The sequence below is a fragment of the Microcebus murinus genome, chromosome 3 (genome assembly GCF_040939455.1).
Source record: "Microcebus murinus isolate Inina chromosome 3, M.murinus_Inina_mat1.0, whole genome shotgun sequence".
In the NCBI taxonomy this organism is placed as follows: domain Eukaryota; kingdom Metazoa; phylum Chordata; class Mammalia; order Primates; family Cheirogaleidae; genus Microcebus; species Microcebus murinus.
Genome location: NC_134106.1, coordinates 57,215,879 through 57,242,861, shown reverse-complemented (window position 1 = coordinate 57,242,861; position 26,983 = coordinate 57,215,879). Strand labels below are relative to the sequence as shown.

The following is a 26,983-nucleotide window of genomic DNA, read 5'->3' as shown; positions in this document are numbered from 1 at the left end:
TTCCAGACTCTGTGACATTTAGAGTTTCCCATTATAATTCACCTTTAGTAACTAGGAGAGTATATGGAAAAGCTTACACAAGATTTATTCCCATTTAAATCTTGTATCCAAGTCAGAACCATAGAGCCCTTGAAAAACAGGCATGCCAATCATTGAGGCCAGTGCCTGGGTGCCGCTGGCAGGGCCACGCCATTCAGCATGCTGGGAGCAGACACAGAAATGGGCAGAGGTGTTGAAGCCTGAAGGAATGGAATGAGCACCCCCAGAACTAACTCTCTCATCAGTGTGGATTCTGAACCTGACCTTGCTCTATCTCAATGACATTAGCCAAAAAGAAAAAATGGAAAAACACTAACCTTTAAGCAAACGGCATAAGAATGAATTTGTAAAGTGAGAATAGTGAAGCCTAAGAGGCTTGTTTTTTAATTAACTTTCTATTTTCAAGCAATTTTTTTTTTTCAGAGACAAAGTCTTGCTTTGTTGCCCAGGTTGGAGTGCAGTGGCATAATCACAGTTCACTGCAGCCTAGAATTCCTGGACTGAAGAGCTCCTTCCCCCTCAGCCTCCTGAGTAGCTGTGACTACAGGGTTGCATCACCATGCCTGGCTAAACAAACAATTTTAAAAGTCAAAGTTATTAATAAATGGATGGCAATGACAAAAAAGTATGAATAGCAATTGTAATAAAAGTTTAGTGTTTTAATAACCCTTAATCAGCCTCGTTTTATCTGGAGATGCCCCTAGAAGACCTTGTGAATTCTCTCTCCTCATTAAAAGACAGAGGATTTATTGAGATGTCTCCTTGCCCGCTAAAAAAATGCAGCTGCCTACGAAGGGAGCATCATAAAAGTTTATAGACAGCTGTGACCTGGGGTCGCAGAAAAAGCCATAATCACCTGGGACAAGGAAACAAATGGAGCTATGTCCTCAGTGCTGTGAGGGAAAGAAAAAAAAAAAGCTATGGTCCCTTCCCTCAAATTGCTTACAACTTATTCAGGGAGGGAAAAGTCAGTACTGGTTGAAATTAAAATGGTGCTACACATTGTAGCACTAGCTGTAAGCAGAGGTGGAAGGAAGGAGGCAGAAGGACAAGGAGCCTTGTCTCGAGGAGGGTCTAGGAGGAAGCAGGACTTCAGCTGAGTGCCTCTGAGAAGACAGAGCCAGGTGAGAGAGGCTCTTTTCTCCTCCCTCCCTGGTTACTGGCTTCTCTCTGCCTGTGAGACTTCTCTCCGCTCTTCTCCCCTTAAGGCTTTCACACATGCTGTTCCCTCCAACCAGAGGCCTTTCCCTCACTTTACTGGGAGAGTTCATCCTCTGGTCTCAGCCAAATGGTCACCTCTTTTTGGAAGTTTTCCCTGATCTCCTAGCCTGGGTTAAATCTCCTGGCTCCATGCTCCCAAAGAACCCCCAATGCCCCCTCATACTATTTAGCACATGCAGCTGTAATTCAGTGATCTTTTCTGATCACTTGAGTGTATACTCCACAAGGGCAGGGATCTTGTCTTGTTCATGCTAAATCCTCACTGCCCAGCCTGGTGCCTGCTGGAGAGGAGGAGCTCCAGACATATTTATCGAATGAATGGGAGCACTCTGTCCAAGACACAGTGTTGGTGGTACACAGGGAGTCACGGAGAGCAAAAGAACAGGAGGGAACTCGAGGGCGAGGCATCCTGTGCAGAGTGCCGCCGTGGGGGAGGGCATCACGATCATGTCATCTTGGGCAGGGTATAAAAATGGAAAGGTGCTGGCAAGCGGAAGAAGGTGGAAGGACAGGAAAGGATGGGGTTGGGTGACAAGGACTAGCTCTGCCTTCCAAAGTTGGGTCTGGTCCTACCTTCTCTTCAAGAGATGAAGCCTGATCTGGACTTGCACCCTCCTCTCCTGGACTGGGGTGAGGACTCAAGGAGAGCTGGGCAGTGTAGGGCTGGTGGGTTCTAGTCTTGCCACTTCCACTAACACCCTTTGTGACCTTGAAAAGGTCAGGGACTTTATCTGAGCCTCATCTTTCCTATATGCAAGAAGACACTAAAGCAAGGTGGTGATGCGGGGTAAATGAGATAATGTACCTGGGCATGCTTTGGGGATCTCACCAGACCCCCTTTCAAGACCTTGATCTGCATGCCTCCGAAATGTAGGGACTGGGGCTATGAGAAATTATCAGTCCCTCCCTGAGACTGAGTGTCAGGTTGGGGCGGGGTGTCGTGGAGGTGCCAAGAGAAGATGGGCGTGTGTGGATGTTTTACAGCAGGCTGTCTCTTCCCCATGCTGTGAATTCCAGATGCCTAACTTCTAGGTCAGATTTTGCCATCTAGGATTCAATCCAACACTTTCAGGCTAGAACAGAACTTCCCATCAGCCTGGGTTATGAAGATTCTTAATTGATACCTATCACAGAGTCACAGAATGTCCCCAGAGGAGATCTTTTCCAGTGCGATCAGCTGGAGGAACAGGCCAAGAGAAGCCAAGTGGCCAGACACAAACATCATGTTTGGACAAAGTAGCAAACTTCCTAAAATGTTATGCACTTGGGTGAAATTTTGACCCTAGGATTCAATCCTGTTTCTGTTTGGAAGGAAAAAAATATGAGGTCAGAGAATTTGAACAGGGGTATTTTATCCCCATTCCTGTCTTGTTCAGCCTCAGCATTTACTTCTCCCTTGTTTGCTATTTGCAACTTGATACCAGGACTTGACCTTCTGTTATTGCAGCTGTTTGGGAGATGAGGCAATTTGAAGTTGGAAGTCCTACAAGTTGAAGCCAAAAGATGATGATGACGATGATGATGATGATGATGATGATGATGATGATGATGAGTATATGTGAGTGTTAAGTGTATATACGTGGAGGAAAAGGGGGGTCATATTGGGGGAAATGGAAGAGGGAAATGAAAGAAGGGAGAGGGGAGAGGGACAGGGAAGAGGGGAGAGAACTCAATGGCATTAATTGCATTCACACTTACATACTCAGAGAGACTTCTTATTGTAGGGGAAGGAAGTTGGTGCAAACAAAACAAAACAAAACTTCAAGATGGTATATTTTGCAGCATCAACTTCAGGCTTAACTTCTCTGAAAAAGGTTAACTTTGCAGGTTTTGGGTACAGTTTGGTTTTTTCTGTGGACAGGCTGTTTTGAATCTTTTCTTTCTTAAGAAAGAAACTAAGCCAAGAATTCTAAGTACTCATGTACCCCTCCAATGAGACAGCAAAGGAGAGACTTCCAGGGGTGAGAACTGGGTGAATACTACTGAGAATTCAAACATCCAGGCAAGGTGCTGTGCCAAGATAAATCACACCCTCTAGGAACATTTCATATAATTTGCTTTCTTTTTTTCTTTTTATTAAATGATCCACTTACGAAAGTTTATAAAAGGTAGGAGTCAGAGGCCAGCACACTGGACTTTCTTTCCAGATATGCTGGGGCCTTACAGCCTGGTGTCAGAGACTGATAGAAATTCTGATGCTCTCTCTTTACTCAGTGTAAAAAGCCAAGATAAACTTATTGTTTATCGTGCAAGAAGAACTTGACCTTCATGGAGGACTTCATATGTATGCAACTTGATTATTTTAGTCATTGCTGGTTTAAACATAAAATAATCCTGAAAAAAAGGTTTTCATACATGTTGAGATGTAACTACTATTCTTTGAGGTCAGTTTCAGTTTTCAGGGGAAAGGAAGGGAAGAAAATGAGCTCCCATCTATTTGAATTATTTACACCTGCCGTTGTATTGCATCCTGACACCACCATGTTTCCTGAGGAAGTGCAGACATCCACTGTGGAACTTGGGGAAGTGCTGCCAGGATAGATTCCCAAGGTGTGGCTGTCCCCAGGAGCCCCAAGCCCAGCTGCCCCACTCCTCCAGCCTCATCTCAGGGCTGACCTTGCGCCCTGCCCTCTCACCTGCATGTGGGCCCTATCACCCATGTCACTAAGGAGGACTGGCACTTCCCTCTGACCCCGCTATCCCCTTCTCCTAAGGGCTCTGCACTCCATCCATGGGCTCTTCTCTTCAACTCTTTAGGCTCCTGGGTCTCTGTCATGAGCACCTGACCACACTCAAGTCCCCCGGTCTCACTGAGACAAAGAACCCTTTCCAGCTCCAGATCTCCTCCAGCTGCTGCTTTGGCTTCCTAAGCTTCACTCCTGTCCCCACCATTCCACTGAGCCTGGGCTACCAAGGTTGCCATGATCTCCTTACTGCTGTCATTAGAGGACTGCTCTTGCATCTTAATTACTCTGTCATTTGACACCGTTGACTCTACTCTCCTCCATGGTGTATTATCTCCCTTGGCTTCCACGACCTCAGATGCTCCTGTTGCAACCTCTTCTTCTCTGGCCCGCCCTTCTTGGTCACCTTCCTGCTCTCCTTTTTTTCCCCGCTACCATGATTTAAAGGATGTGACCCTCAGGGTTCAGGGCTTGGCCTATTTCTCTTCTCTCTGCTCCCTTCCCTGGTTCCTCCCGTATTCATGTTGGTCTTAGGTGCCATGTGGGTGACTCTCAAATCTTTGCCTCGAGCCTAGAACTCTCACCACCACAAAACTGACTCCTACACAGGTTGGGACGAGGGTGAGGCACGCAAGGTGTCCAGGCCACAGATTAGGGAGGTACTTCCTCTTAGGTGCTTACACTTGCATGACCCTGAGTGTGAGCACCCCCTTTGTGCTCATGCCATGGATGCCTTCCACACCGCACCCTGGTCCCGAACTGCTGCTGGCCCTCTCTGCTCAGATGTCCCTCAGGCACCCCAAAGTTAAAAAGTGAAGTCTTTGCCTTCCCTCCCAAAGCTCTCCTCTTCCTGTGCCCTCATCCTGGTGAATGTCAGCATGGCTAGCTCTGGCACTTGGGCCAAATCCTGAAGGTTCCCCTCTACGCCTTCCTTTCACTCATGCTCCACACCTGGCAGTCACCAGATCAGTGATTTTGCTTCCTCAACATCTCTGGACTCCAGGCTCTGTCCTCCTCGCCTGCCAAGCTGTGAGATTCATGCTGCCATCATGTCTCACTGCCCCTGTGTCCCCACCGCAGTCCCCGCTTAAAACTCTAGCAGTAAGTCTTCACTGTCATTGGAGTGGAGTCCAGACTCCACGCCAGGCAGACTAGACTCCATGGGCAACACCCCTGTGCCTCTGCACCTTGGTCCCCCTCGCCATCCTTGCATCTCCCTGAAGGAGCCACAGTCTCACCTTCAGATCTTTGCTCAAGCTTCCCTCTCATTAGAAAGTTCTCCCCCTTCGCTTCCCATTCTGGGTTCAGCTTAAAAGTCACTTTAAGAAGCCATTTCTGACTCCACAGCTGGTGAGATGCCTTTCCAGGTGTCCCCCTGCACTGCATGCACTCAGCTCCCTCAGAGTCCTTTGTAGCGGGCAGTGCTCCCAGGCGCAGGCACAGGGGTCACCCATCATTGAAGGCCCAGTGCTAACATGGCACTTGCCTCTGACAAGGTGCCCAACAAGTATCTGTTGAATTTGCAAAGGAGTTCAGAAATCCCTCGTGTGATTGAAAGTCCTGAATTCAAGCCCCAGACCTGCCCCATACCAGCTGTGTGTCCTTGGGAAAGTAAATACCTTTCCCTGAGCCTCAATTTCTGCTTTACTTCCAAAGAAATCATGAGTGGGTTTATGCTTCTGTTTAATTAATTTGCAGTTAATACAACCCTTGGCTCTCTCTTCTCTTCCAGGTCGTCCTACACTGAGCTCCTGGAAGCTAGAGCTTAGTCCTCTTCTAACAGGCACCCCTAGTGCTCAGTGCGAAAGGGATTCTTAGTGGGAGTGCAATGGGCCTTTGATTGTTTCAGGGAAGGCAACACAGAAGGCCCTAGAAATGGTCAGAGGAGGGGGAAAAAGTAAAAGGAAAAGGGAGACAAAGAAAGAGGGAATGCAGGGAATGCAAAGCAGGACCAGAGGAGAGAGAGAAAATGTGCAGAGGCTTTCTCTGAGGTCTGCTTATGCCCCAAGAGGCTGATCTGCTTCAGAAGGGCGGGTGGAGGATACCGTCTCCTCTGGCAGATAACCTGTGCAGGCCGTTCTCGCCTCTGCGACAATAGGGAGACACGGTGCCCATGTGACGGGCCTCATGCCCTTATTGGAAACAGCTGCGCAGACGGCAGCCCTGGCGCTGGAGCTTGGGGGAGGATTTCACAACCTTCGGGGCTGCACTTGAGATGAGTTTCAAACGTTGTTTATGTGCATTTACGTGTGTGTTTCCCCGGGTCTCTTCTGATTGCAGAGAGACCCAGGTTGCAAAACAAGCTGAGCGAGCCTTAGCATTTTGTTCCTGGAGATAGTATGGAATGTACCAGCCTCCTGATGCCAGAACTGAGAGAAACCCAAGAAGCTGAAAACAAAGACGGATCCTACAGGAGCATGTGAAGGAGGGTGGAGTTCGAATTGGGGCAAAAATGGGTAGGGCTTAGGCCAGTGGGTAGATTGATTGAATTTCATCCAGAACAGACATATGAGGCCCAGTTCTATTTTCTCTTTTCCATCCTCTTTCCCCAGGCAGTAATGACATGGCCACTGGAATCTAGGCTAACCATCTTCCTGGTAGGAAAGGGGCTGTTGAAAGCACATGGAGATTGCGATCATCCATTTCCCTTATGCCTGTCAGACTCCTAGGGTTTCTGAAGGCATGCGGAGAGTTGCCTTTAAATTGTTTCAAGAAGGAAAGGGAAGATGCTGCCCAGGGTGAAAAAGAGGGAATTGGACCAGCTCCTTGGTTCTCAACCCTGGCTGCCCATAAGAATCACCTGGGGAGTTTTCACAGTCTCACTGCCCTGACCTCATCCAGGAACAGTTAAACAGGACCTTGGGGGTGGGACCCTGGCATCAGAACTTTAAAGCTCCCCAGGTGATCACAATGTGCAAACAGGCTGAAAATCACTGGAGTCCATGAACTCTGATCTCTAAATTTGTTTATGTTTTTGTGTTTGAAATTAGTAATCTAGGAACAGAATTGCCTATAGCTAGGAAGCAGAGACCACTGATTGGGGCTTAATATCTAGATTCAAGCTAGACTAGTTACTCCCCAATTGTGGCAATAGGTGTTCTATGGAGAAATACAGAAGAGTAGTGGCTTGGTGGTCAAATAAATATAGAAGTGTTGACTTAGAATCTCAAGGTCTCAGGGTTAGAAGGACTCTGAAGTTCAGTTTATATCAGTGGTTCTCAAAATGTGAGCCCCAGACCAGCCACATCAGCGTATCTGGGAGCTTGTTAGATGTGCTAATTCTCAGGCCTCAACCCAGAACTCCTGAATCAGAAACCATGAGGATGGGTGTGTTTTAACAAACCTTCTAGGCAGTTCTAATTCTCAAGTTTGGAGAACTACTGATCTGCTACGGGAACCCCTAACTATACCCTGGCCTAGTGGTTTAACTTTTTTTATCCTTGTCTGGTAACATTAGTTACCTGCAACATTAGTCTCTGGGACAGCCCACTGTGTTATTGAAACTTGCATCCTTCAATTCCTTAAGATGAAATCGGCTTCCTTGTCGCTTCTACCTGCGGGGGCTAGTTCTGTCCATTGGGATGGCCCAGAATAAATCCAAGTCACATTCTACACCTCAAAGAATTTAAGATAATGTTCTAGTACTTCTAGTTTGATATAACATGTGACCCATAGCTCCCAAAGATCCTCTCCCAAATTTATACTAAAATACCCAGAAAGATACAGAAAATGTGAACTCACATTACCATCAAAAACTGAGATTGCGGGAGTAGAAGTGTATAAGGAAATTTTTGTGAAAATTTATGTTCTCTCGAAGTAGGAAAGACCTTTCTGAATTTGACACCAAGGGCATAAATTATAAAGATTTATAGATTTGACTATGAAATTATAGATAACTTCAATGTATTTTTAAAAAGTTACAAGGTAAATGACAAACTAGGAAAAAACTTTGGCCATATAAATGATGTTAGACTTTAAGTTTCATGAGTAAGCACCTATACTTAATGCACAGCACAGGATCTGACACATAGTGGACCCTCAAATCATTTGATTAATGTATGAATGAAGAAAATGACCACATAAAAGTCAACACTAAAATATCTAGTAGGAAAATGGTCCAAACCATGTATAGGCAATTAATAAACAAGAAAATAAACATTTAAAAAAATTGTTCCACCTCACTAATAATAAAAAATGAGAATTAAATTAGCACCTATCAAATAGGTAGGTTTAATAATGTTAGTGAGCACCTAGGGAGATGGGCTTTTCAAAGATGCTGATGGGAGAATTAATTTGTACAACTTTTCAGGAGGGCAATTTGACAATATGTGTTAAAGCTTTAAAGTTCTGCTTGCCATCTGATCCAGCAGAAGGCTGGACACTTTGTCCTCAGGAAACGTTCCTGACTGTGCACAATGATATGGCAACAGGATACTGACTGCAGCTTCCTTTACATTAATGAATACTTAGAAATAAATATCCAAAAGGGGAAGATGCAGTCATTAAAATGATATTATGCAAAGCTATGTAGTGGCATGGAAAGATTATTCCTTGAATATGGTGAAGCGATTAAAAAAATAGGTTACAAAATGGGATGCATTTTGACATCATGACCAAGAAGGGACCAAGATAAAGCTCTCACTGTCCCTTTAAGTATTTCTTTCTTGGATTGAACATTCTAAATTGTTTCAGCAATTTGTCCTTGAAAGATGAGCAAATTTTCTGAACTCAAAGAGTGGCCAAAGTGTGCAGGAAGCTTTGGGGACCATTCTGGAAAACGTTCATGGGACACAGGTTCTAATTTCCAAACTTTCTTGCTTAGTCTCTGTCTACTGTCTTCGGCTTTGGCAATGCCCTCTTTTTAAAGGCCTGGCCAGAACTTTTTGTATTTTTAGGGACACCATGGGAACAATATTACCAAGCTAACAGATGCTTACTATGTAGAGAGGATGGGAAAGGCATTCCAAGCAGAGAAACGTAGCAAAGGCACAGAGACACAAAAGGTCCTGGCACGTTCAGGGCATGGTGAGCAGGCTGTTCCATGTGCTCAGAGCCTGTGCGGAGGTGATGAGCAAACTGGGTGAGAAGCAGATGAGATGGAAAGGGAGGCCTTTCTATTAATAAACCAAGTTAAGAATTTTGGGCTTCTCCCTAGCTTTTGCAAGTCTGAAGCATGGTATTGCTGAGATCCATGTTTTAGAAGGATCACTATGGTGACTACATACTGGGAGCAGGGGAACATCACATACTTAGTGAACTTTAATAATCTTAGGATCAGATGTGTTGCTGCTTTGCTATGGAAGTGGTTTCTTTTGGTGTTTTCTCTTTTACATTGGCCCAGGGATTTCCTGGTATGCTCCTAGGAAGAACAATGGGGCTGTGAGCCCACCCCAGGCAGAAAGAGGAAGATAGGTGATGGCAGATGGGAACCACTCACAACCCCTGCTGCCATCCCATCATGTTTTCCCTGACCTGGAGCAAGGACAGCTCTGAGGAGGTGGAGGCACTCTGGCCTTTCAGCAGCCTCAGAGGCTCTGTTGGTGGGCTTTGTCTGCATCTGCAGCACTGGGGTGGGTTAGCTGGGGGGAGGATGGAAGAGACAGGAACAGAGAAGGGAGAATTGCCAGGTTTCTATGAGGTCAACATATGTTTGAAGCAATTCAGAATGTAACCAAGAATGTAATTAGGTGATTTTTGTTTTTGTTTTGTTTTAAAGGAAAAATTCAGAACCTGTGACTCTTGTTCATGAGCACATGCCTGGATGTAGTCATTTGGAGTTTATGGAAAATGTGGTCAGCCCCATAAATCAGTGCTGAGGAATTCTTACAGAGTCATCACCGTGCAAGCACTGCAGGTCTCTAGTGAGGCTTCTAAGGTTATGCAAGACAAAACAGAAAAAGCATGTAGACAAAGCTATGATACTGTCTTCCCTTCCCCCTGGAATTCTTTCCCGAGTAGCCACAAGGCCGCTCTGAATTCTGGCTCTTACTTAATTTGTGACAGCTTTCTTGTGTAGCTCCATGTGTACATCAAAATGTCTGTGGCAGTCACCATGACTACAAAGTCACAATTCTGGGCATCTATTTCTCTCATATATCTTATAATTTTAGCAAGACTTCTATAAAGAAAGCCCATTTAAGAGTAAACTGAACAATCATGACTTGTGACAGTGCTGAGAATATGTTCAAAGGTATCTTAATTCTTAAACTTCTTGTACTTGCAATCTATTATTTTGCATGATTGGAGAATTAAAGTTCAAGGTGGTATTGCGTTTCTCAAAAACATATGGAACATTTCCAAATGTTATCACAAACTTTAATTCATAATTAGCAAATAAGAGATTCAATTTCAGTGTGATTCATTAGAGGAAATTCCATCAGTTTTTATTCCATTGTTCTTAGATTTATATAATCAGCCTTTTGCTCCCAAGTAGTGTTCTTATATTTTCTAAATGATAGTATTTCCTTCTACCCTTCCTTTTTCTTATACCCCTCCCATTTAGGTTGACTCAGTTTTTGAATTTGTTTCTGCCAAACTGGCCAGTGGAGAATGGAATGTTAACATATCATAGAGGAGATGTTCTTCAGTAGTTCTGAAAAAAAATGGGATTATATACTGTACCAGCATGTTCTGTCATGAAAAATAGTACTGCTGAATACTAGTTTGTGTATCTTATATTTTTCTTAATCTGTTAGAGGAGTCTCATGGATGCTAAAAAAATTTCTTCATTTGCCACAAACCAGACATGTAATTTATAAAACCAAACACCTCCCTAAGTACTAACTTTACAGCCTATGCTCATTTATGTTAACTGTGGAGTTCTTACTTTAAGATTTGGGATAGAAATTTGTACTTGTTGACTGCCACAGACAGAAGTTCAAATTCCATACGCCCTGAGGGCCACGTCAACCCGTTTCACGTCTGTACTTGCCTGCTGTCCCTGCCACAGGTTGGAGCAGGAGCAGCCAATCGGGCAGTAGCCTGCACAAGCTATAAAACTTTGTGCTAAATCCCCTCAGCCACAAACCACCCATTGTCACCGGGTGCAAAGGGAGAGGGGTTGTGCGGCCTGTCTACCAGGCTCTGCTCTGGTGTTTCTTCGCTGTGCCATATTAAAGGGTGAGCAGAGTAAAGATGGGGTCTCTCTAACACAAACAAATTGCATTAACCATCCACAGACAGACAGAGCCTAAAGTAAATGACCATTAAGAATACCTGCCATGGATTGAGCATTACTAAGTGTTCAATAGTGGGCCAAATGCTTTACAAACATTACCTTCTCCAACCAGCAGCACTATGAAGCAGTTATTGTCAATGAATTTTCTTTTTTTTAAGAGATGGGGTCTTGATACATTGCCCAGGCAGGTCCCAAACTCCTGGGCTCAAGCAATCCTCCTGCCTCAGCCTCTCCAGTAGCTGGGATTACAGGTGCACACCGCCATGCCTGGCTCTCAGCTATTTTATAAAGATGAAGTGGTGAGAGGTTAGGGGACTTGCCTGGAGTTTTCCAGCCAGGAAGGTAGTGAGGTTGAAACCCACATCTGCTTGATTTGAAAGGAGTTTTAAATTAGACACCTCTATTTTGCTTTTGGGTCAAAGTGCCTGATTCCCAAGGAAGCAAGTGGAAGATACAGGTTGCTGGTGGTTGAGGGAAAGTTTGGTCCCATGTTTTGCTCTGTAAAACTTGTAGAAAAGAGACTAGTTCTTACAAGAAGAAACAGCAATGGTGTCATTTCAGCAGAACCGAAGTTGTTTCCAGCATTGTTACTTACTGTCTGAACCAGAACAAGGTATTCATCTTCTCTGGTCCTTCATTTCCTCACTTAGAAAATGAAGGTCTCTTCTGGCTCCACCTTTTATAGCTCCTCTTGGCTGGCGACACTCCAAGCTTGGTCTTGACAGTGCCTGGACAAATCCTCACTCCTCTGTGTTCCTGGACCAGTGTCCAACACCCGCCAGAAGATGGCAGGAGTTTCCGATGGCCCCGTATTCCCTCACCCCATCCTGGAGGCACTGACACTCTGTTCCTTACCACTTGTCCTAAGTATCAGCTGGGGCTACTGTATTCACTCCATATGCTTACAAATTGAGAAGCTTAAGTTCTAGGAAACTAAACCCAATATATCTCTGTTGAAATCCTTTTCGGAAAAGTAAATCAAAACTCATAGTCTTGTAACAACCAGAATTTTGAAAATTAGTATTTGATTTGTCACATTAAATAATAGCTGAATTTGTATGTCTGAAGTTATTCTAGCTCTTCTGTATGATCCGAATTTATTCTATTGATAGCTCTACAAAGAGAGGGAGAGAGAAAATGAACGTTTGTGTGTGTGTGTGTGTGTGTGTGTGTGTGTGTGTGTGTGACCGTCAACGAGTCCTACCGTGTCTCCTGGTTGTGGACGCATCACAGACACACGATCATATCCTTTCCTCAGCAGGACCCACAGAGCATCGAGTTTTCCCTGAAACGAAACATATGCACCAAGATTACATATGAAACCAGACCAGTGGTTAGTCACCGTAGGCATGTAGAACTTTCCATGCTTCTTAAGTCACGTGCATAAGACAGCACCAACAATATGGTTGTGATGGGATTAGCGACTCTCCAGCCCCTAAGTTCAGAATTCGGGCTTCATGAATGTAGGAGGAAAGAGACACAACAGAGGACTCTGATACTTGTGAAGGATGTCCTCTGAGACCCGAGTGCGGCCCCAAATTTACAAACACAAACATCATTCATGCTCTTGGCTTTTGTCCTTATCATATTTCTGGGCATATCCTCCCACCACAAATCAATCTTTTCAACTTTTCACTAAAGTTTTTTCTTCCCAATTGGTGCCCAGAATTCATAAATGAAGAAAATAATGACAAATTGGGGAAAATAACTAAACATTGGTGTTGACAAGGCAAGATCAATTTAAGGCCCCTGGGATGCAGATCTCTGGCTGTGTGCTGATCACTCAGCAGCTACAACTTGCTCAGGAGCTCAGGCTTGGGAGACAAATTACCAAACATCACAGTCACAGATTACCAAAATCACAGCCCCTTTGGGGTTGTGTGTAATTGGCCGAAACTGCGAAGAATGAATATGTCAGTGGCAAGGTTTCACAGTTTATGACAAAGAGCGCCCTAATGATGACTTCCGTTCCCTGGCAACTGTGAACATGTTTCCCTGCATGGCAAAGAGGACTCTGCAGATGTGATTAAGTCAAGGATCTTGAGATGGGGAGAGTACCCTGGATTACCCAGTGGGCCCAAACTAACCACATGGGTGCTTCCTGGAGGAAGTCAGGAAGGCCAGAGTCAGAGGAGATGTGCTGATAGAAGCAGAGTCAGAGCGACTCAGTGTGAGAAGGGCCAACCCAATGTTGCTACCTTTGGAGATGGAAGGGGCCATAAGCCAATGAGTGCAGGCAGCCTCTAAATCTGAAAAAGACAAGGAAACCAATTCTCTCCTAGAGTCTCCCAAAGGAACACAGCTCTGCCAGCACCTTGATTTTAGCCCACTGAGACCCATTTTGAGTTTATGACTTCCAGAACTATAAGGTAATAAATTTGTGTTGTTTAAGCCTTTAAGTTTGTGGTAATTTCTTATGGCAGCCATAGGAAACCAACACAGCCCTTGTCATTCCCAGATATAGTCCCAGATATATGTTTATTTGTATATCACATCGACTGCCACTCTAGAAAACAAATTTTTTTCCTTGGGGCCATAGTGTTTTATTACAAAAATAGAATAAAATCTTCAAAAACAAAATGATCCTTTCTAATTTAATGAAAAAAATATTTTTATTGTTTTATCTGTGTGAGTTATATGCAACTTGAAAAATAGTTAACATGGATCCCAAGATAAAAAGATGTGTGAGTTACATATGCTTCATGAGGCCCCAGGCTCAAAACTAGTGTGAGTTAAATACAACTCACGTGGCAGTTAATATGTTATCACCTGTCTCTGCCTACTGAAATGCCAGCTCAGTGAAAGCAGAGGTAGCTTTGGTTTTGTTCACTTCTGTATGCCTAACCCTTACGACAGCATCTGGTGCTCCATATGTATTTGTTGAATGAAATGCTCCTAAGTGCTACATGCTTTTACCTGTGTCCTCTCATTTAATTCTCCCAGTAGTCTCCAAGGTTCGTGCAGAGGAAATGGAGGGCCAGAGAGATTAACTAACTTGCCCAAAGGCACACAGCTTAGAAACTGGAGAGTTGTGATTGGAACCCAGGTCTGTCTAATTCCAAAGCTCATATGCTTTCTACTACACGAGCTGCAGGTTCTTCTGCATGCAGATCTTCTGACTGGAGTGCTCTATTTTAGATCCTTTAGAATAGGGTTTCTAAACTGTGGGTTTCAACTCTTTAAAAGCCCTCATGAAACCAATTTTGTATATTAAGACCAGAATTTTTAAGAAATAAAACAGAATAGAAAAGGAAATATCAATTGCACATGGTGAGGATAAGTATTGTTTTGTGAAAAATTTCTTCCAGTTAAATGTGTATGTGAGTGAGCATGTGTGGACATACACCAGGCCAAAATGTAAAATGTATTTCTTAGGAATGTTTGAAAACCATGATCTTTGTTTAAAAACCATGGAAGAGGTCTTGGAATGACAGCGCTGGAAAGGCTGGTGAAGTCTAGAGAGTTCAAGTTCTTGGACACAAACCATGTATAATGGCAGTGTTAATTTAAGAATCATCTTGAAGACTTCAAGTTCTGAAATTTTCTGGTGGGTTATATATACACATAAAAAACTGTGCTGTTAAACCTTTATCAACCGTTGTTCGAGTTCTTGTGGGTTAAATTTTGTGTTGCCAAGTGTAGTGTTTCTCATCTCTTTTGGCAAGGAATTTACAAAAGCCTTGAAAAATATTTTGAAATGACTTTAGAATGCTGGATAGAACTGCTGCTGCGTGCAGCATGGTTTTTTTTTTTTGCATTAAACCGTTTCAATCATCAGATAAATGTTTTCCTTGAAGGTTCTTTGGGATAAGCGTTTATATTTCAGGATCTAACCAGGTGGATTTCCTGGATGAATGCCTCTTTTTCTTTTCCTTTTCCTTTTTTTGGAGGGGGAGGACTCCCAGTATTTGGGTTTGTAAATCAGCCCACCCACAGCGCTCTGTGCGCTCATCACTCAACTCCTTGACGAATGAGGAGCAATGAGATGGGGCTGAAAAAAGAAAATGTGGCTGTCAAAGAAGTGTGTTAATTAATTCAGCAGAAATGTAAAGCTCCATGCATAGTGTTAGAGCAGAAACCACCTAGATGCATGTTGGGAGAATGGGTAGTAACACATGGGTAGTGTTCAAGCACAAAGTGACTGGTGCCAGACTGCCCGAGTTTGCATTCTGGGTCTCTTCTTCACCAGCTCTGTACGTTGGACAAATTGTTTCATCTCTCTAATCTGTACTTTTCTCATGGTTAAAATGGAGATAATAATACCATATACTCTATAGACTTTTATTAATATCGTAAGGCTGGTGGCGGGCCCCCTCCCCTCCCTAGATCAAAAACAAAAGGCTCACAAGACCAGACCCACCAAAGACAACTCCCAGGCCCTGCTGAAAACAACACCTGGATGTCCACCCAGATAAGAAAGTTTTTGGATTCTGCAAATACCACCAGCCCCTCCTATTTCTCATCCACCACCAAAGGTCGCAGTGGGAAAACCCCAGGTGTTCCCGCCAAAAGTCCCTAGCCCGCCCCAAACAGTATAAAGGCCTGCACGCGCCCCCTCTAAACAAACCCATGAATCTCGCCTGGGAGTGCTCGATAAAACCACGTTGTTCAGCCTCTCTCTCTCTCTCTCTCACTGTCTGCTTCTTTCACCGTTGGAAAACCTTACAAATATAAGGTCCAAAATTAAATGTTGAAGTTAGGTGCTTGTTTCAGAGTAACATAAGAGCTCTCTTGCCGCCTCGTCCTGTCCACCCCTCCCCCATCGTCTCCACAGATCCTGCCTGGGCTTAGGCCCTCATCTTCTGTCACTCATTCTGTGAAGAGTTTCCTGATTGCCCTTTTACCTCCAGGCTCCCTTTTCTCTCTCCTTCTATTGGTTAAGAACCAAGTTCCCTGGCAGCCCAAGCAGATGCACTGCAGTTAACAAAATCAACCATGAAACATCTTACTAGCAGTGTGAATTTGGGCAAGTTACTCAACCTCTCCGTTCCTTGGTTTTTTCCATCTGTAAAATGGGAGTAGTAGTAGATTCTACTTTTGAAGGTTGTTCTGAGAAATAAAGGCATTAATACACGGAGAGCACTTGGAACTCTGCCCGACCTGCGGTGCCTGCTTCATCCAGGCGTGGGCTTGTGACTGGGCCCTTCTGGCCAAGGTGACACTGGCCAGTGGCAGGGGTATCTTCAGCATTCTGAGTTCTGGCTGTCCCACAAACGAACCCAAAGCTCCAAAGTCTGCAGCACAGAAAATAATCTGGGCAGTCTATACAACCTAAACTTCTTTCCACTCCTCCATCAGGTAGCTTTTCATGCTACGGTTGATGTAAGCTTTGGAAAAAGTGTTTACAACCAAGATGAGGATAAAAAATAACTCTCAAAAAAGAAATGCATGACAAAGGCGTCAGAGCCTAGATTTTTCTCAATGTGCGCAGTAGCCTCGGAAGGCTTTAAATGACAGGCTACTGGCCTTTGGGGCCAGAAGTGCCTCAGGGGGATTCTTCCAACCGGGTGGGGGGAGCCTTCCGAGTTGGCTCCGCCTTATTTCTGTCAGTTCTGGGTGTCCGACTGGCAAAGCCTCTCCTCAGGATGCATCTAAGACACTGGTCTGCACTCCCCAGGCAAAATGCCCAACCGCTTCTGTGAAGCTAAGACAAAGATTTCTCCACGAGCCTCGGAACCCTCTGCCAGAGTGTATTAGCTGACATTTAAAAATAGCTTTCTTTCATATGAAGTTGACATATTTTGACTATAAAAATGAGAAATTTACCAACTAGGGCTCCCAAACAGTATCTTAGCCTCAGACAGTAACTTCCAATCCACAAGGGCAAAGTGGAAGTTCTGTGGAAACCGTAGCTTTTGTTTCTTTCTAAACAATCAGGCTGTGTGGGAAAGATTAGGCAGCCAGCGTTCCAAGCACCCTGGAGCATGGGTGTCTGGGGCTGGGTTTCCTTTTTCTTTTTCTTACCAGGCAATAGCTGTGTCTTCTTTTCTGGTTTGCCTGCCTCGGTTTGTTGGAAGTCAAGAGATTTAGAATTTTGAGAGTAGTTTGACTGACAGGGCCACTGTAGATTGACACCTGAGTTTTTACACCTTGAAACAGATGATGAATAGTGACTTACGCTTCTCCTCAAATGATATAAATTGATGGATAAAATTAGAAACTTTCCCTAGACACACACACACACACACACACACCCAAGGGTAATTTTTGTTTTGCGCTTTTTTTTTAATCTCTTTTGGTCTCTCTTTAAGAAAAGTTTAGAGAACCTTTCTACAAAGTAGCCAGAGAGGGACCAAATCTGTTCAACGTAAACGGCACATCTGACAGCGCTTAATGCTCGGGCCGCTCTTGGATACACACAGCTTCATCTAGCACGGTTTCAAGGCTGAATGTTGCTTGCCCCCACGGCCAAGGTGATAAGGCCTAGGAAGTGAACAGAGACCACACCCCCCCCAGCCTGGCTCTTGTCCTTGCGCCCTTACTTCTGCCATGTCTAGTCATGGGGAGGAGCTACTGGACAGGGAAAAAATGGTTTCTCTGAAGGCTGCAAGCCTCTGACAAACCTGAAAACAGTTCTGGTTTTAATCTATTTGGTGGCCATATATTTGGGCATGACTTAACTTGTCTGAAATGGTCAGTCCCAATTTAATGAGAAGCATGGGGTGTTGTAAACCCAGGGGGTGAAAACCGAGCAGAGGAAAATGCAGGCTAAATATCAGGGAAAATTTCCTGATCACGAGCCAGGAATGAGGCAGGGGGGAGGCGTGGTCGGTGTGGTCAGTGCCTTAAATTAGACAGGGGGATGGCGGGTGGAGGAGAGCCCTCTTCTCTCCACGCGTTCCCACAGGTTTGCTTGGCAAATGTGCTCACCTGCTTCTCAATTCCATCTCATGGAATGCGTGAAAAAAGCAAGTCCAGAGCAATACAATTCAGTATGTACATGATTCTGGCCACCTTCACTGGGGAGGTAGTTTCCCCAGTGCCTGCTGAAAGTTTTGTGCTTGGTGGAGGTGCTCTCCCTGCTGACAGCGGGGAAGGAAGGGGGACAGAGAGTGGTCATTCTCCCCGAGCTGCCCGCCCCCATCCACTCTGCCATCTCTGCCTTCCCTGCTCCATGCCTGGGAAGTCTGCCTCTGCGTCAGCTGGCTTCCCTCTGGTCTGGCCAACAGGTGGCACGTAAGGAGATGAGCGGTGAGATGAGGTCAGGGTATTTGCTCCTGCTCCCTCCCTGCCTCCCTGCCTCCAGTCTTGGCTGCATTCTTGCAAACATTTTTTGTAAAGGGCCAGAGAGTGAAGGTTTTAGGCTTTGCAGGCCAAGAGGAAAAATTGGGCATACTCTCTAGGTACTTACACAACTATTTAAAAATGTAAAACCCATTTCTTTGCTTGCGGGTCATACAAAAACAGGGGGTGCGGTGGATTTAGAGAGCTGATTCTCACTCTGTGGACACAGCTCCCATGGGTGGTCTCTTCGCCAGGGTTGCAGGTCTCCCTGGGCTCCAGTAACCCTGGGCTCCAGTAACACCATCCCCTCGCCCTGCAGGCCTAGGAGGGAACAGCTCTGGCTGTTGCTAGTCCCAGGGTATCTCACCATCCCTCTGGGTTCCCTTAACCCTGCCTACACCTCTGTTAGTTCAACCCTTTTGAGTGTACCTTCTGTCTCCTACCAGGCCCTGGCCATGAAGGGAGAGGGTTCAGCAAAAGGAGACAGACTTTATGGTACTACCGTGTTTCCCTGAAAATAAGACCTACCCATAAAATAAGCCCTAGCAGGATTTCTAAGCATTTGTGCATTATAGGCCATATCCCCCAAAAAAGACCTAGTGATGGGTGTGGCTACGCAGCATGTCTGCACAACCCATGCATTTCGTCATGGAGCGGTAAAGAAGACGAGCAGCCCTTCTCATTTGCCCCATGAGAGCTCTATTGCTCAACATGAGAGATTGGGGCCAATGGTTCTGAAGGAAATAGAGTCGCAAGAAATTCAGGATGGAATCCGGGGTTTGGAGAGTTATGATGATGTTTCAGAATAAGACGACTTAACTCTATTTGAATAAATGTAGATTGTTGTACCGTACATGAAAAAAATAACACATCCCCTGAAAATAAGCCCTAGGGTGTCTTCTTGAGGAAAAATAAATATAAGACCCTGTCTTATTTTCGGGGAAACATGGTACATGAGGCAAATGTTTGTCCAAGACGTTGCAAATGTCGCAGGCACTGTGGCTAGAACGTGACCCATGGGGGATGCATTGTGCTAAGCAACGTGAACGCTGCAGCTGCGGTAGCAAGTCTGCCTAAATTCCGCACATGGTGTACATTACTCTTGGAGGCCTTTCTGTGCTTCTGTTCTCCTTGTTCCCACCTTTCCCTCGCCTACCCAGCACAGGTACACCTAAAATGACCTTTTTTTCCTCTCCTTTCCTCAAAGAGACGGCAAGAAGAATATCACCTGTCTGGACAGAGTGTACCAAGATGATCTGTAGGGTCTGACTGCATGACACTCTGGGAGTGGTTTCATAATTACATCTCATGCCTCAGCTCTTTAACAAGAAATGGTGGCGTCCCTCCTCTTTGCCAGGTACAATGCTGTTTATTCAAGCTGGGGATTCAAAGCATAACTGGTGTCTGCAGGGGGTCAAATCTGGTGGGTAGCAGGCTCACAAACATGAGTAATCACACTGTCTCCTACCTAGCAGAAGCCGCTGAGTAAGTGCTGGCATTAGCTTCCACCAGTCCTGCAGAGCACCTGCGCTTCTCACGTCCTAACAAGGGAGCCCTGCTGAGGAGCCACCAGCATCACAGGTCTTTTCCATCTGGCCTTTCAGGTGACTCCATGACATTCAGATTCCCACTCACTTACCATGAATCCAGCAGTGGCGTTTGTAGTGAAAATGGACCCAGTGTGAAATCTAACGTGGGTCTCCTTGCTGAGACTCTTGACAATCACTGCAGTATGATCATGGCCTCTTTGCCTATTTTAACAATCCAGGCACCACAGTTTCCATCCTCTGGAAACCTCCTATGCTGGCTGGAACCTTTGGTGACAACGTTTTCAATGGGCTTGTTAAAACCCAGATGGCTGGGCCCCACCTCCAGAGTTTCTGACTTAGTAGATCTTGGGTGGGGCCCAACAATGTGCATTTCTAGTAAGTGCTTGGGTGATGGGAATGCTGGTGGTCCAGGGACCAGAACAAGAGGTTTAACACAAAGACTGGGGGCGGGGGGGGGGGGGCTCAAGAGCCAGGACTGTGGAGGCAGTGGGAACTGGGGCAGCACAGAAATAGTGCTTAGGGAGTTGAGATGTGAAATCTGGAGGCTTTGTGGATAAAAGAGCTTCATTTGATGAGAAAAAGCAGACAGCCTCTGTATTCAGTATCCAGCAGTGCCTGGCACATAGTAGGTGCATGACAAATACTCATTGAATTGGCACTAGTTACAAGTGGGTGTTGGGAATGTTTTTGGATTTCCAAATGTATTTGTCCATATTCTTATTTATTGCATACAACTCAGTCCTTAATTACCAGTTGATAGAGGAATAGCGTGCTCTCAAGCAGAAATTGGATTCTTCAAGCAGAATTAATGTTCTTTCTCTCTTGGACATTGGCCTAAGATTACAGAAATGGAAACCCTGGCTATAAGCAAAGATATTATGTTAGCCACAAGGTACAGGTTCCTGAAAACGACATAACAGAAAATCTCCTTTCTTCTCCATCTCTGAGTTCTACTTGGCTCCTTCCTGTCTGCACATGCATGCACACCACTGCATGTTCCCCATTAGAAAATAATTAGAAGCAAACAGCTGTTTAGTCAAGCAAGTTGGATTTTGCTCACAGCTTTCCAGAGTTCAATCCATTGCTCCAGGGGGTTTATCTTAAAAAATAATCTCAGTGCTTTAAACATGGCAAGCCAAAGTGGGAATGCATTGCGATTCGTGGGAGCCTGAGCTAGCTTGGCTGAGAAAGGACGACCACCAATTAAGTTTCACTACACTGTTTGAAACAGTATTTCTTTTGATTTTATAGAAGGGCTGCTTCAAAATTAGCAAATGACTCAGCGAATGATGAAAATGATCTTTGTTGCCATTGGAAGAGAGGCAAGGCTCTATATGTGTGTGTGTGTGTGTGTGTGTGTGTGTGTGTGTTGTGTGTGTGAGAGAGATGGGAGCTGGCTCTTAGGCTGAGTCTTTCACTTGAGGCCCTAGAGTTGGGAGGACTTGGGTTCCAGACTTGGGCAGAGTGAGGACTCTGTGTATCTCAGTGTTCTCCTGTATGAGATGAGGGAGTGGGGACAGATTATCTCTTTCCAGCTACGATTTTCGAGTGCTTTCTGACAATTGGCACAGTGCAGATGTTTATGGGCGAGGCTAAAGAGGGCGTTGACCAAATAACATGAATTAAAGCCATTTGCACCCAAGAGGACTAGAAAAGAGGCCTTTAGGAAGCATAAACTGCCTCCTATGGTTTATATTCTCCAATGTGCCAAAGAGGATTTCAAGCTCTAGAGCAGTGGAGGAAGAGAGACGGTGGAAAAAAAATGGAGATTTGCTCACAACCAGGAAGAGTGAGACCTAGACCCACGGCCAGTGTGATTCATCAGTAAGCCCTGACACACTGGTGGGGGCCTTGAATAAAGGGGCAGGGGCTTATGTTATAGCAAAAGAAGTGGAGGTTAACATCAAGGAGAATGCTCCCATTTTTGTTAGACAGTGGATTGTCTATACAATGAAGTTGTGAGATGTTATGGAAACTTGTAGTTACCCTTTGGGGTTACTACCCAAGTCACTTGATTCACAGTCCATGCTCATTCGACTACTTTGCCATGGTGATTTTTAAAAAGCCTAGTTTTCGGCCTTGCTAATGTAAAAATTGGGAAAGTAATCACTCATACTTTGAAGTCCATAATTGTTCTCCTGTAATAAGCTGGATTTTTCTCCCTTAATAATGGAAACCACTCAGACTATGTCCTCTCTTTCTCTCCCAGAGGAAGAGAAGAATGAGATGCACTGGATTTTGATCTGGGATTTTGATCATGTCCAAAGATTCTAATTCTTACTATGTGAGTGCTTTATCAGGACTGATGGTGGATTTTTGAGTAGAGAGAGACACACCTTGATCGGAGAGTACCACTTCGGAGGAGAAGAGGGCCGCCGCATATTGTTGTTGAGATTTCGAGGCTCAGGGAACTCATACTCCTGCTCTGGCATCTTGACTCTTGCATTCTTTGCCTTTTCCAGTTTAGCACCTTCTTCTGTGGAGCCCTTTTCCCCCCAACGAACCTAAAATGAATGGCGAACAATAAATACAATAAAAACAATATCTGCCCCTGGAGAACGAGAATCACAAATACATGTGTGATGTGCAAGGCCGGTGGTACCCAACCCTCAATTCCTTTGGGTTTGGAGGGCCAGGAAAGAGGGGAAGTGTGGAAAAAAGGGAAGGGGGAGAGCAGAATAGGGATGGATCTGTAGCAGAAGAATTGCCCAGGCAGTGGAGATGGCATGTGCAAAGGCCTTGCAGGCCTGGGTAGGAACTTTGGCTTTTATTCAGCAAGGAAACTACTGGGAGGTTTGAACACATGAGTGACCTGCTCTGACTCACAGCTGGCAAGGTATGGGGGTGCAGTTAAAAGGCTGTACCTCTCACCTCTCCAGCTTTCTGTCTCACAATGCACATCCCCACCAGACCATAGGTGGGAGTTTTCACCACTTTGCCTTGGGTTTCCATCTTGAAGTAGTCAGTACATGGATACGTGTACGTTAAGGCACTCTCTTACCTCCATCCTTTTAATCCCTCCAACGCCTCGCCCGCCGTAATATGAGGCGTCTACTGTAGGCCACTTTTTCTTAGGCAGACCATCGTCATCTTCTTCCTGCAGGGAGATTGTGACACATGAAGGAAGTGAAGTGCCACGGCTGTGTGGGCAAGCCTCTGTGGGAAAGGAGACGGCAGTGGGGCTTGCGGAGTCAGGCTGCCTGGCTTAAATCCAGCGCTACTCTGGATTAGGACCCTGGGGAATCACTGAACCTACCTAGGCTTATTTTCCTCATGTGTACCGTGGGAATAATGCAGCACCACTTGGTAAGTCTGTGGCATGGTCCTGGGAACTGGTTTCCTTATAGCTCTGCTCCTCTGCAGGGCATCTCGTCTAATCCTACCTACGTGCTGATGACTTGTGCATTTGGAGTTTTAGTCTTGACGCCTTTGAACTCCAACTGCTGACTGGACATTTATGTCTTCTCTCAGAGGCTAATAAACATCTCAAAGAGATGCAACCCTGGAATCTTCTCTCTTGCCCATGGCCCCCCAACCCCCACCCATTCCAATTGGCCAGCCAGTTGCGTTGCCTCTACTTGTGAAAGATTTCAAATCTACTGACCTCTCCGCTTCCATCTCTAACTCCACAACCTTGGCCCAAGCCCCCAGGCACTTTCTCAAGAATACCCCGGTAGCTTCCTAACTGGCCTCCTTGCTGCCCTCTGACTTGCTGCAGTCCTTTCTCCACCATGCAGAAGAGTAAGTCCAAACCCCAACACTGCCCTGCATGCTCTGGCCTTTGCTCACCTCTCTGACTTCCTCACCACTCTCCCCTCCCTGTACCCTGGCCTGCTTGCCCTCTCTCTGTGCTCAGATGAGCACATTCCTGTCTTGGGGCCTTGCACAAGCTGTCCTCTTGTCCAGGAATGCCCCCACCCTGTCTTCTCATGGCTGGATCTTTCTTATCACTCCTCGGAGAGGCCTTCCCTGGACATTATTCTAAAGTGGCCCCAGTCTCTTCACTCCATCAATCTGCTGCAGTTTTTGTTATGGATCTTGTCATGGCTTCATATTTGCTTATTGTCTGTCTCTCCACATTAGAACGTATGTTCCACAGGAGCTTTTGTCTGTCGTGCTCACCAGAGCATTCCCAGGTTTCAGAACAGCACTACTTAGAGCATGGGGTGGGTGCCCAAGGATTATCTGTTGAATTTACAAATAAATTAAATGAGATGACTCAAATAAAGCGGTTAACTCAGTGTCTACAACTTAGTGACAGGAAGTTAGTGTTTATAATATTTTTTTACATGAAGGGAGAAAACAAGAGGAACTTGTAACTTCATGGACAGGCAAGGGGAGGATAATCAGCAAGTCTCCTGATCTTGGCACTGCAATGATTCCTGTCGTGGGAAGAATAATGTCACAGTCATGGAGGGATCTTGATTTCTCTCCTGGGTAGAGAAAGGAAGTTGGAAGAGGGTCTGCAAAATAGAGGAACGAGCTGAAGAGGACAAAATTGCTCAGAATGCTGAAGCTTGCTTCTCGCAGCCTTGTTTTGGTGGCAGCTGGGGAGTCTAAGAGTCAGGGTGGAGTCGTGTGTAGGGCCACCACTGTGTGGAATGGGACAGCTCGGGCAGGAGGCAAAGTACAAACAAGTGCAAGAGAGATCAGGGCCAGAGGCCACAGAACAAAACAGTAACATGTTGGCAGACTGACTCCCTGTGCTTGGGATGGGCAAACTTCTTTTTAAAAAAATTAAAAAATTTAATATAACTTAAAGGACAGAGTGATCATAGAGGGCGTACAACATTCTGGCAGCTGACATTTGGGTTTCCCTCCCTCTTTTTAAAAGAGATCTGTCCTTCTTCACTAGGGGACTGTGACCCCTGAAGGCAGAGAGGATTCTGTTGACCCTTTGCATTCAAAGTGCACATAGGTGCTCAATAAACATGGATTGGATTTATGATAAAACACCATTGAATTTATGTAGCTTTCAGTTTGTATGTGCCTGTCACTCTTGTAAGTGCTTTACAGTTATTAACACTTTAATCTCATAACCAGCTAGGGAGGTAGTTGGGGTTATAATTCCTATTTTAGAGACCAGGTGTAGAGAGGTTAAGTCACCCAGCTCGTATGTGGCAGAGCTGGATTTGAACTTGGGCAGCATCATTCTCAGTTTGGTTGTTTCTCAGTGTTGTCAGGTCCTGGGTTTTGTCCCTTTGTGCTTTGCTTTTCCAGTCATTTGATGGCATGACATAAATGCTAATTTTCTACTCTCTCCTTGAACCTGATAATTTTGATGACTTATGACTGCAAAGCACAACAAAATAAAACAAAAGCCCCAAACAATAAATTACTATAATTCACGCTATTTCACCTCATTTAATTACAGAATATTTCTTTCACCTTATGATGTCAAAGCAAGAAACTTATGTGTGATATACATATGGTTAAACTTTACCACTAGAGGCGGAGATATGTTTCTATGTAAGTGTCTGTGCACACAGATGCACAAAATAGGGCTCCAAAAAGCCTGGGTATTTCTGGTCTAGGGTAGTTTCCCAAAGGAGATAACAGAAATTCTATCCCTCAAAACTCAACACAGCAGCACCGAGAATGTAAGAAACTCCAACAATAAAGCTGGTCTGTTCAATAGAGGACTGAAACGGTCTCATGAGCCTCCTAATTTTTTAATTTACAGAAGTGCAAACATCACGGATCATGTAATGGAGACCTTTTTGTTGCAAAGAAGAGGAGTCAGATCCAAAGAAATGAAGTAACCAATGAAGGTGAAGTTCAGGTTTCCCATTGCCTTGGCCAAAGATTTTTTTCTGTCCTGATACTTTGTGATATGAACTTAAATAAGGATTTACAACTGGTTTTCTCTAATATGCAAACTCCCTGAGTGCTAAGGATATAATAAGATGCATGAAGTTACTTTCCAGCCTTCTCCAGGTTCCCTGGCACCCTGAGCAGCCCTCCCTCCTGTCTCTGGACTCTGCCCTGGACCTGCAGCGGGTGGGGCCGGGGGAAGGAGGGCTGTACAGCCCCGGGTGCGCGCCCAGGACCTGGCCTGCTCACAACAGGAAATGCCTAGACTTAGGAAATCTCCGCAGGCTCCTGGTCCACCAAGTCCGTCATTGGGTCCCCTGACCCGAGACTGCCTGCCAAGCTCAGACAACAACAGCAAAAGGCAACCCGAAGGACCAGGGTTTGACCAACGAGACAGTCAGAGTTTCCCCTGCACTTAGCATGGCTCTGTTTACACATTCTGGAGACGGGAGGGTTTTGCAATTTCTAGGAAGAGAAGGGAATCTTTGATGTGTCTTTTCATTTGGCCCCAAACGGATGAAGTGAAATCACATTTCCCAGCTAGGCCACTAAGGAACTCGGCAGCACCTGAGGGGGAATTCCTTCATCTAATTAAAGGATAAAGGCTTTGGGGAAGTTCCCGCACACCACCCTTCAAGGATGTAGCAGGAAGCGTGAAAACCACTGGTATGGAAGTCCTCAGTGTGAGCTATCTTTCAGCATAAAAACCTTGACAGCCTCTTTGGTTACTGGAGGACGGGGCTGGAGGAGCGAACTGCTCATGAGCAATAGGAACAAAGTAGCAGGATTCAGAGGATGGGGGCAATCAGCTGAAGATTCGTAGAACAGTGGGACTGAGCTACCAGCAAACTGCCAGGGACACCCGAAGAGGTGGCTGCAGGGACCTCCTCCCAGTTGGGAATGACAGGGAGGTAAAGGAGAGGCTGTTTAATATTCTTTCAGAAGTTACTTGTTGGCTGCACTGTGCTTCCAAACCTTCGGTAACAGCTGCTGCTCAGATGGCCTCGTGCCAGGGGTGCTAGATGGTGTCTAGCAAACCAGGAAGATGAGATAAGGCAGAAGCAAGGAGTAGGAGTCAGTGGTGCCTGGGAGAAACCACAGAGATTGGGGAGGGATGCTGGCTTCCCATCAGGAGGAAGTTATATTTAAATCCGAAAGGATGTGGTGGCCCCAGACGTCCAGTTGGCTGACGCTGGGGCAACACAAGTGGTGGCACATTCCTCGGAGGGCAGAGGCCCCTTCTGACCTGCTTGTCCTCAGGCAGACCTGGGTGT

At 45.4% G+C, this 26,983-nt stretch overlaps 1 protein-coding gene across 2 annotated transcripts in view; it reads right to left on the bottom strand.

Annotated features, from left to right (window-relative positions):
• ANTXR1 (ANTXR cell adhesion molecule 1) overlaps positions 1–26,983 on the bottom strand; it is a 230,633-nt gene that overhangs the window by 44,706 nt on the left and 158,944 nt on the right. For both annotated transcript variants that reach the window (XR_012918576.1, XM_012750117.2), the window contains exons 15-17: positions 22,897–22,992; positions 22,232–22,399; positions 12,326–12,406 (exon numbers count right to left, since the gene is read on the bottom strand). Coding sequence is in view for 1 of the 2 variants with exons in the window: in XM_012750117.2 (XP_012605571.1) it covers positions 12,326–12,406; positions 22,232–22,399; positions 22,897–22,992 (345 nt within the window). In the remaining variant the exon portion in view is untranslated. The remainder of the gene's footprint in view (positions 1–12,325; positions 12,407–22,231; positions 22,400–22,896; positions 22,993–26,983) is intronic.